The sequence below is a fragment of the Hylobates moloch genome, unplaced genomic scaffold (assembly GCF_009828535.3).
Source record: "Hylobates moloch isolate HMO894 unplaced genomic scaffold, HMol_V3 SCAFFOLD_2, whole genome shotgun sequence".
Classification (NCBI taxonomy): domain Eukaryota; kingdom Metazoa; phylum Chordata; class Mammalia; order Primates; family Hylobatidae; genus Hylobates; species Hylobates moloch.
Genome location: NW_026652277.1, coordinates 86,470,244 through 86,481,241, shown reverse-complemented (window position 1 = coordinate 86,481,241; position 10,998 = coordinate 86,470,244). Strand labels below are relative to the sequence as shown.

Here is a 10,998-nt window from a genome sequence, read left to right as displayed (position 1 = left end):
AAGAATATGAGACCCTACTGCAAATAATATAACGTAATTCATCTCATACAGGGTCTGAGCAAGTTTTTTTTTTAAAAGCTCCCCTGATAAATGGGACGCCAAAGTTGAAAACAATTACATTATCTTATTTGATTCTTAACTTCAAACATCAAGGTGTGCATATAACATCACAGAGGAACTTGCTCATGATAGCAAAACCTAGATTTAAAGTCGAGTCTGTCTGACTTCAAAGATTTTCTCTTGCATTTTATACCCACCAATATGTTGGAGGGTTTTAGACCAGTGGCTACTTCCCAACTTCCCACTGTGTGATTATCCCAAATGCAGCATTGTATGGGAAAGCCTAGAGGGGCAGGGCAGAAGAGTGAACATCAAGAACCTTAAGGCTAGGCAAGACTGGGATGGAAAGATGAAGAGCCAGTGAAACTGTTTCTCCAGAAAATCGGATCAGCCCCTCTCCTGAGCCAACTGCGATGATAAATGAGCAAATGGGCTGACGAACCACAGGGGGATCTGCATGTCCACAGACTCTGTCACAAACTGAATTAAGCAAATGGGCTTAGAAGAGACATGCAAGAGTGTTTACAATAGTACTGTGGGCACAGTTCTCAGGCCAAGGAACCTAACCTTTGTGGACTGAGCTATCACTACCGTCCCATCACCACATATGGTCACCATACTTGTGAGCAGGAGATATCCCGAAATCTGGTTCTCCCTACATAGGATGACCAGCCAGAGGCCGATGGGTGGAATGTTCCCACAGAGTCAGAGAGGATGTGAGTCATGCCTTCTTACATCACTTAAGCAAGGCTTGTGTAGATTTTTAAAGCATTTACCATAAATGGATCCCCTCATCACCATCTGTTCACTTTTGGTACAGGAAATATTATAAGACCATTCTTGTCATATGGATTTTCATTTAGTAGTTTTGAAAAGGATTTCTCTGATCTTTTGAGATATATACAAATAAGTAAAAAGAAATGGACATTTTCTTTTACAAATTATACTTGGAATAGTGTTAAGTTACTCTCTTTGACAGATGGCTCAATTCCAGGGACTAGCTCTCTCTCAGGGAGCACTGAAAATCCTAGTATAATCCTAAAATATGAGTGTTGACTTTAAAAGTCTGATTTAACTGACAGATGTATGAAATGGCACATAGAAAACTCCCCATTGGGGACAATGAAAATGCTAGAGTAACAGTTACGTTACAGGAGAATGGCAATGATATAATCTCACTCGTTTTCTCGTTTTATGTGATCCATTTTCTGATGCTGAAATTTATTTTTGTGAAACATAAGATTGTACTCACATTTCTATATGCCTGCTTTTAAAATGCCAAAATTACACAGACTTCAGGGTCTGTCTTTTGGGAAAAACTGACATATAAATAAAACTTACTTCTGTGCAAAAAAAAAAAAAAAAAAAACAGACATCTCTTTCAATCATAAACGGCAAGTGTTCTACCTTTGAACTATGGATATATCAACCTCAAACCAAAAATAAATTTGAAAAGAAAAACACAGTGATGAGAAAAATCACAATGGTTAAACATGTTTAAGTAAATAATTAGCTCCTTTTATTTTAAAATAGGTACATTGTCTCCTAACCTCTGATTCGCTCACTGCCACATTAATAAAAGGTCACAATGTTTTAAAATGCTAAGATTTTAGCATTATATCAGGTCTAGAGATGAATTTAAAACACTGAGTTTGGATATATGAAGAAAAACTTTAGGTTTGATCTGGAGATCCTCTGCCTGAATTTACAGCTCTGAAAAATCTGCTATTTCTAATCAGCGATAAACCTCCTCTCCCTCGACTCATGGAACTTTGTTTTCACTGAGTCTAGAAGCGTTAATATCAGTTGCAAAATGTCCTCTAAGAGGGATTTTGAGATCCTGAATGGTCTGCGCCTGCTTCTGCTAAACATCTCAGAGACACTCTGCCCCCTGGTGGATTGTTCCAGGGTGGGTTTCGATGAACAGGGCAGACTTCCCTTCTCCCACCCTTTCTCTACCAAACTCTTTAGAAAACTCGAGTAGATGCCCCAGTTGAAAGCTTTTATCCCCACCAATTACACATTCGTTTGGTTCAGTAATTCCATTTTATACAATGTGAAAACCCTTAATTACCTAATCAGCCCTTCACAGCTAAAACAAGAACCATAAACATCATTATTGGTTATCATGATTTGATACAGGTAAGAAAAAAGCAGAGAAGTGAAAAATGAGGTGCTGCAAATTAAAAATGTGGATGTGGCCAGGACTTTGGATTCTAGAAAGACAGCCAGAAATCTCTAGACAAGGAAGAGGAAGAGGGTTTAAAAGTGAATAAAAGGACGCTGTAAGAAATAATTAAATATTTGGCAATTTCTCTTTGGCCGATAGAGCCACGGCAAACCATCCTTCATGTTCCCTTTTGTTCTTCGGGCTGTATGTCACCTGCATAGGGGATTAGTTGTAAAAGGCTGTAAACCTCAGTCGCTTCTAGTTTTTGCCAAGTTTTTCCCATTCAGGCTAGTTTGATCTTCTCCAGTCCAACTTCTCCCAAGTACCCCTGTTCTGTGCTACAGGCACTCTGCATCCACAAAGGAGACAATGGGAAATAATGGCTAAGAGGAAGTCCAATCTGCTAAGAGCCAAAAAAGTGTCAGGCATCCCAATAAGTGCTTTACATGTATAGGTTCTAAGCCTTCACATCAACTTGTAGGTAGATGGTATTTGAGAAAAAGAACCACATATTTCTAACATACTTTATTTGCAATTCAAACCTAGGACTGACTACAAAAGCTACCTTTCTGCCTACTTCACTGGTCTTAAGATAGGTCAGTCTACTCCTCTTAAGTCTTCTTCTAACCCAGTTCCTCCCTCTGTATTTTAAGCACATACAGTCCTTGGAATCTCACTACCTAGCCTAGAGACTAAAGGTCCCCTCTAAAAATTAATCTGGAAAACTCTTGTGATAGTGGATCTAACCCTCTCTCTTTGCAGAATATGAAAGCACAATCCATTTCTTTCTTTTCAAATTCTTCCTTTAGATATAAACTAAATCCCCCAAGTCATGGCAGCACATATCAGGCAGCCACAGTATCATTTACTATTAGTCATTCTCTCATGAAGGGTCAAACTCCTAAACACAACCGCAGAATCCAAGGAACCAATCGTTCCATAATAATAGAACTACTACCCAACGCTTTTTAGAACACAAAAGGACTTTTATTTATTTTCCTAAATTTCATTTCCAATGATACATTTCCTGAAAGGTGGAATACCAAAGGCAATTTTCAGTCACAGCAACTCCATCAAATACACATAATCTGATATTTTACTGATTCAGTGAATTATAATCTTCTCAGGGTTTCCTGGTTAAAGAAGACAAAACTAAGATAATAGAGAGGAAAAGTTGAGAATATTGTTCTTTAGAAAATTTGTTGAACTCAATAAACATTCATTCATGGGTGTAGTGTCCATTTTTAAAAGGAAACTCTAAAATTCCTAGAAACACAAGACAATACTGGTATCACTGAATGAGTATACATTCATATATTTCTGTGAAAATTTGTGCAATTAAACAATATGGGAAATGTTGTTTATTACCACAGCCAATGAAAATATATTTTCATTGCTGTGTAAGTTAAACATTTCCATCTCCTGCTTTATGTTCTGCAAAAAAGCCACGTGCCTAGTTTATGAAATAAACTATGCTATAGGCAACAGTAACTGAAAAGGAGCTTAACAGTCTTAACTACATACCCCTGGGATGAATACTACACTTTGCATAATCATGTGCAATGCTGAAAGATGATTCTATATATCTTATAACTATAAGGGTTTGCAAGCTTCTGTTTCATACAATATGCCCCAAATCCAGGCAATACAGCCAAACAGTCAAGCAATAATTTAGGTGGTTAATCTACAAAATGGCAAACAACCCATTCGACTAAACTGATTGGGTTTTGTTAATGTGAGGACAACATCATTGCAGGTACCCTATAAAGAAATCATTTGAAAGTGGCTATTTGTTTCAATTAATGTTTCCCCCTAAGGCTCTTAGAAGTTAACTTAATTGCCTCTTAGGACCAAAGAAAATACGGCTGTATAAACAGAAGACCACAGTATTAATAACATAAAAACAAACACCATGCTTTATGCACATTCCTCCATAGGAGAAATATCACAAAAAGCAAACAAAGAAACTTGGGGATCCAGCAAGTATAGGCAAATCTAATGCCTAAAATTTTCTCTCACACCAGTGACAGGTATAAATATTGATCAAAACTCCCCTTTTTAGTTAGCTTATGTGTGAATCTTTGAATAGTATATTTTCAAGAGTGATTACCCAAGGTGAAGGTCTGCACAGTAGGCAAGCAGTGTACTTCAGCTCAATATATTTATTGTCTGACAAACAGGACTGGGGAGTTTCAAGCAAGGAGTGAATCTGTTTCACAAAGACAACTTGCTTCTGCAGACAAAAGGTATCAACTGCAGAACACCATCTGAGGAAAGGAGTGTGAATTTTCTTTGGCACGTTAAATGCTGTACATATACATTTTTTTCCGTGCAGATAATCCCTCAGGGCTACTTCTTATTAAAATATACATTTTTTTCATATTTTATTGCATGACTTTATCCTGTATTAGGGAGCTCTCAGAGGAAATTTGAAATAACTAAGTATTCTTGAAATTTGAAAAGACTGATAAATTTAAAGTATTCCAGATACTATATTAATTGAGATATCAGGTTGGTAACAAATTTACAAAGGTCAAAAGCTTGCCAGTTTCCTGATTGTTAGTAAGTCTGAGGTTTGGTTCTGCAATTTTTTTTTAAAAAACAAACAAACAAACAAACAAAAAACAAGACAAAAACAGGCTCAATTTTAGTTTCTCTAAGCTTTTCTAAAGTTCTTGTATGTCATTTTCTAGCAATCTTTTCTCCTGCCCAAACTTCAATAACAACAACAACAAAAAATAAACAAGTTTATTTTCTTTTCAATATCGTTTTTAGGGCCCTTACTGTATTTTTAAGGTTTCTGGAGAAGGAAGATAGTTCTCTTGGTTTCTTTATATGTTAGCACACAAGGAATCACAGATGGGAAGGAGAGTGCAAATGACTATCAGATAAAAGTTTCATGCATTTTAAGATTTTTTTACAAGTCAAAATATACATCCTCCTATTGCCCCCACCCCATTCCTCAATTGTGTAAGAACTATCCCCATGTCATCAGTCTCCTTCACATCTCACTCAATTGGATAAGAAATAAAGACACTTTTCTTGTTAAGAAACAGTATATTTCCAATACTAATCGGTTTTACCAATTGCATTAGTAAGAAATATAGCAGCAGTGTGGGCTGAGTCACCCATCATACCCTTCATTTATGGGGATTTAAATGTGTAAAGTGACAGGTACATGAAATTAAGAGAAAAAATAAAGCAGTCTGCAGACTTTGGCACTAGCACACATAATGGTTTGTTTGTTAGAGTTGTGGCTTGACAATCGCTAAACAGGAATTACAAAATTACAAATCTGCAGAAAACAAACAATCATAGGTGTTGATTCTCAGTTTAACACTCCTCATCTCCCATTCCCACCCACCCACCCCCATATAGTTTCAAGTATAATAAAAATAGAGATCTCAGCATCAGAATTTTGCTGTTAACTCTTCGAGGTTTCTCTGCGCCATCCAAGCCACACATAGGGTTTGAAGCACCAAATCCACAAGTTTCTCCAACCAAGAATAGACAAAAAGTGAAGACTGAATGATGCCAAAGTAACTGTTCTTAAATTAAGCTGTAACACAAAGTTCTCCCCAAAAACACAGGGCATTAAGCGTCTAGTTCAAGTACTGCCAGGCTGTATGTAGATCTGTCTCAGACAGGCTTCAGACAACAATTACAAGTACACTGCTTCTAGTGGGCATTATCCACGATACCAAAGAAGGGCAGGGATTCCCTTCCATCATCAATTTTTAAAAGTTGCAACCCCCTTTGGGACTGGCTGCCGCAGGGTCAGTGCTGAGCCCGGGGCTTGAAGGGAGGAAGTGAGCCTCCTCCTGGGCAGGGAAGCTCTACATTTAGTTTCAACACTTCTCCTTTCAGAGCTCTCTCTCAGGACTATCCTGGCTTCTCAGGATCCATTGCCCTTGCCCAGCAGAGAGAGCCTCGCTGGGACCCAGTAACCGCGAAAGAAGATTCGACCTACCTGTGGAACCAGACACAACTTGGTCCCCAAAGGTCGCTTAGGCGACCCCACTGCAAATAGCAAGTCAACTTGTGCACTTAAAACGTATCAGTTTATGGAATGCTTGTTTAAAGTCCTCATTGGACATGGTATAGATTATGGGGTTGATGAGGGAGTTGAGATAGCCCAGCCATGTGAAGAAGTCAAAGATGGCTAGGTGGAACCAGCAGGCATCTTTGCAGATAGGCATCGCTAGGGAGATGATGAAGAAGGGTAGCCAACACACAATAAAGGCTCCCAAAATGATCCCCAGGGTCTTGGTGGCTTTGCGCTCCCTAGCGGCCATGAGTTTCTTCTTTTCCAGCAGGGCGTCGGAGACTCGCACTTTGACTTGGTTCACGTACACAGGAGACCCGGATTCGCTGGGCAAGTCGGGAACCCGCGAGTTAATAGAGGTGACCGAGGACGTGGACCCGGGGGAGTCGGTTATCAGCTGGGCTCGGGTCAAGCGCTTGCCAGTCCTGTTGGGCGTCTGTTTCAAAATCCGGGAGCGGGCTTCTACGTAGATGCGGCCATAGAGGGCGATGAGGAGCAGGGTGGGGAAGTAGAAAGCACCCACCGTGGAGTAGACCGTGTAGAGGATGTGGTCGGTGTTCACCACGCATTCCGACACCTCCTCTTCGGCCTTGGCCTGACGCCAGAAGAAGGGCGGCAGCGAGATAGAGATGGAGAAGACCCACACCAGCGCGATCATGACCGCCGCCCTCTTCGGAGTCCTTTTAGCTGAGTACTCCACGGCGTCCGTGATGGCCCAGTAGCGGTCCAGGGCGATGACACAGAGGTGCAGGATGGAGGCAGTGCAACAAGTGATGTCCGACGACAGCCAGAAGTCACAGACCACCTGGCCCAGTGTCCAGCGGCCGGTGACAGTGTACATGGTGCTGATTGGCATCACCAGGATGGACACGAGCAGGTCGGTGACCGCCAGAGAGGCGATCAGGTAGTTAGCCGGGGTGTGCAGCTTCCGGGTCCGGTACACTGTGGCAATCACAAAGGCATTGGAGAGCGTGGTGGCCAAGGTGATGAGCGCCAGTAGCATAACCAGCAGTACTTTCCAGGGTAGGGCGATGGAGTCCTGGTAAATGTAGTCCTTGGCGCTGCAGTTTTGGGAGGGATCAGAGGATAAGTTGGCTTGAGGAACCCAGGTCTCGGAGCCCGCGGGCGCCGGTGGAGCGCACTGAGCACCCGGTTCCTCCATGGCTCTCCTCGCCCCAGCGCCGGGGCGCAGCTCTTGGGCATGGAGCGGACGAAGGAGAGGGCGGAAGGACCGTGGCGATCGCAGGTTTGTCCTCAGTTGATAGTTAGTTCCGTGAGTTCCTCAATTATTCCTCCGCCCAGGTTCACAGCTGAAACTAGAGGTCATGGGTGCGGCAGCCAAGGCAGGCGGGCGCGTCCCCTGCACTTCCAGCGCGCCTGGCGAAGCCGCCGCGTCTGTGGTTGTTCCCCTCCACACCGGGTCTTAGCCCTGGGTTGCTAAGAACTGGCCCACCGAGCCCTGCTCCGCTCCAGCTCCCTGGAGGCGTCTAGTGCAGGAGGGTGAAGTACTGCTTGAGGAGAAGGCTTTGACCAAGTGGGATCTCTTACCCCAGTTGCTTGAGGCTGAGCGTCTCCTAACCTGGACGCTCTTGGATCTGCAGACTTTGCCCACGGGAGTTTCCTAGGTGTAGAGACCAAAGCGTGCAGGCCAGCGAGAGGTCCTGATCTTGCATTCCCGCCCCTCGCCCCAAGCTGGGGCACTTTTGGGGGGCTGCAGCGACCGCCAGAGCTAGGTGGGGTGAAGTCTAGGAGCAGCGCTGCGCCGCGCCTCGCGCCAGAGCTCTGCCCTCCCTCTCTTTTCACTCTCTGGCCACTCGGACGAGCTGCCCCGCGGAGACGGAGCCATAAAAGGGGGGACACGGGGGCTGGAGTTGCGGCTGCTCGGGCCGCGCCGCCGCCACCGCCACCCCGGTCCCACGGGAGCCACTCGGAGCCATGCCACTGGGTGCGCGGGTCTGGAGGACCTGGCGCGGCACACGGGGAAGGGGCAGGTGTCTGGGGGAGCTGGAGGGACGCGGCGTGCGCCAGCCCGGGAGAAGCGTGCGAGCTACGGAGCAGATGGGCTCCTTATATAGAGTCCAGGTCCGGTCCGCCAGAGCAGTGCAACTCGTGCGGCGCGGCGAGTGCGGACGCCCGCTCCCCATCACCTTCCCTTTTTCTCTCTCCCTCCCTCTTTCCCCCCGCCCCGTTCCTTTCCTGGCCAAGGAAGCTCCCGCCGGGTCCTACCGCCCTATCTCCCCGCTTCCCACCCCGGGCCACCCTCCCAGCCCTGACAACCTGGAGCTGCATTTCTGGCCAGGGGAAGAAGGCGTCCTGTTCTCGCCTCGGCGGACATCGAAGCTTGCTGCGCTGACCTCCAGTGAGACCCATGTCCTTAGCCAGGGTCACAGGCTTAGTCCAGGAGTCTGGCCCTAGGCTCCCGCCTACAACTCCCACCCTAGGAGGCCAGTGTTAGGCGGGGAAGCCCTGGTCTGTGACCTCTCCGCTCTAAAATCATATCCAGCCCTGACGGCCACACCCAGGTTAGCAGGCACCAGTAATATCGCTGTAGAGGGCCCAATGTTTGCATTTTGTACTTTGCCATCCTTAACTCTTGATACAATAAAAACTATTTTTTCATCTAGTTTGAGAAATTTGTGTTTTTCACTCAACTATGAGTCAACTGAGAAAAAGAAAAAGCTATCTGCGAAAATGTAGAAGTTATCACAAACAGAAGCCAACTGTATGTGAAATTAAACCTTCTGCTCCACCCTCCTGTTCCAGCTGCTCAGTGCTTCAGTGCCTCTGGAAAACAGTTGGGAGTGAGCATGTTCCTTCCAACAGCCTACCTAGAAAGGAGGTCATCAGAATTCAAGAAAAAAGGGGGATGGTGGGGCGGAGAGGACTGGAACCATCATCAGCACCATCTTGTGTGTCTCCTTTGCCTTCAACTAATATGTGGGGATGTCAGCCATAAGCTGCAGCATGCAATACCAGTACCTAGGTCTCATGACCAGGGACGGATCCCCTGTCCTCAGTTTCTCCTCTAACCTCAACAGAAACAAATGTAGGGTAGAAATGCAAATCAGAAAGTGTGAAGAAAAGCTCCAGGAAAGGACAAGGTATTTTCAGCTCGAAGGAGTAAATGATCCCCACTACGAATTCCTAGAGCCTAGATCCATGTTTGGCACCTAAAGTGTATCTAATAAAAACTGCATTGTAATTGAATTCATCTGTTTAAGCGCACATATATTTGAAAGAGAATCATTCTGTGTCAGAACCTAAGGCTATCTGATCTGATCCCTCCACCCAGTTTTAGAGGAAGAGTAATTGAGATCCTTTGAAAGAAGAGCTTTTTACCCAAGGCGATAAAGCACAAACCCAAGTTCCCTTAATTCCCGGTTCTCTAAACCAGGCAGGCAGGCAAAAAATAGAGTACCTACTCTATGCTGAGTATTTTTCTAGGCACCCGAGGTATGGAGGCCAGTGGGAGTAGCCTCAGACCCTCTTTTCCAGCAGTTTACATTCTAGAAGAGACAGACAATAACTACATGAACAAGTAAATAATTAATACTTATACTTTTCTATAGTGTTAAGTGTTTTGAAGAAACACACACACACACACACACACACACATGCATGCATTGTGAGGGTACTCCTTTAACTAAGGTGGCAGCTCTTCAAGGACGTCTTCTAGATGCGGTCTGGGCTGCAGCAGCCACCCTGAGGATAAAAGCACAGCCTTCTCTCTTTTTCTCCTCCAGTCCTAGCACCTAGCATTTTGCCACCAACCTTAAGCCTCATTTTCATCACATTTTAAGGGATCCTTCCCATCCTCCCACCACATCCACCTAGATAAACAATTATTTCTGCAAACTGCAGCGCTCACTTAGAAACTACAGGAGAGGGAAGCAAAGCCGGCGAGTTTAAACCGCTAGGTGGGGGCCTTGGCCAGGATGGATCAAAAGTGTGTACGATTGCGGGTGTGTCCTGTGGGAGTGCGGGGTGCCAGGAAATAATTTTCCCGTTATCCTAGGAGAACTGGAAAGGATTAGAGACAAGTGTTAAAGGGATGGGAAGCGGGGAAGGCCGACAGGAATGTAACCAGCTCCATGCGATCTTTCCTCTTTTAATTTCTGCTCAGGAGCATGAGAAGGAGAAAAAAACAAAACTTGTTCCCCACACGGTTTTTGGCTTTAGCGGTTTGGGGACCTGTGGCTTTCTCCAGCCATGCCTCCACTGCTTCGCAGAGTCCCAGACTCCCAGAGGAATCCGCCCCTTGTGGGCAGAGTTTGATTTTACCCTTTTTGGTAAAGAGCTGCATAAACACACGCCGCCATCATATTGACCGGATCTTGGCAGAGTTCAGTGAAGAACCCCATTTCCTTAACCTGACTTCCGCATTACAAGTATTCCTTTCTCACTTTAAAACACATAAAACATAGGTGTTTGCACAGAGGGGCGCGTGTGTGAAACACCCAAGAGAGAAAGAGACCCTGTAAAGTCGCCTGTGCCTGGGTCAGCCCTTCGGAGTAGGGGCCGCTGGGTAAGGTCCGAGCGCCAGCTCTGCAGTCCCCAGCGGCGCTAGAAGGAACCTCCAGGCAGGTTTTGGGGAAAATTCAGCAGACAGGGGAGGAGCAGAGAGGGAATCAGTAGCGGAAGGGAAAGGGTGGAGATGGATTACCTGAGCGCAGCAAAACTTAGTTTGAGTAGAAATAACCTCCCGTTTGACCACCGGGCACTA

At 45.0% G+C, this 10,998-nt stretch overlaps 1 protein-coding gene across 1 annotated transcript; it reads right to left on the bottom strand.

Moving 5' to 3' along the window:
• Positions 1-4,876: 4,876 nt before the first annotated feature.
• HTR1B (5-hydroxytryptamine receptor 1B) lies at positions 4,877-7,525 on the bottom strand. The gene has a single exon (XM_032164741.2). The coding sequence runs from the start codon at positions 7,435-7,437 to the stop codon at positions 6,265-6,267; it is 1,173 nt and encodes a 390-aa protein (XP_032020632.1). The 5' UTR covers positions 7,438-7,525; the 3' UTR covers positions 4,877-6,264.
• Positions 7,526-10,998: the final 3,473 nt, after the last annotated feature.

Bases quoted from the DNA above. Each gene is read 5' to 3' on its own strand.
- HTR1B (XM_032164741.2), bottom strand. From the start codon at position 7,437: ATGGAGGAACCGGGTGCTCAGTGCGCTCCACCGGCGCCCGCGGGCTCC.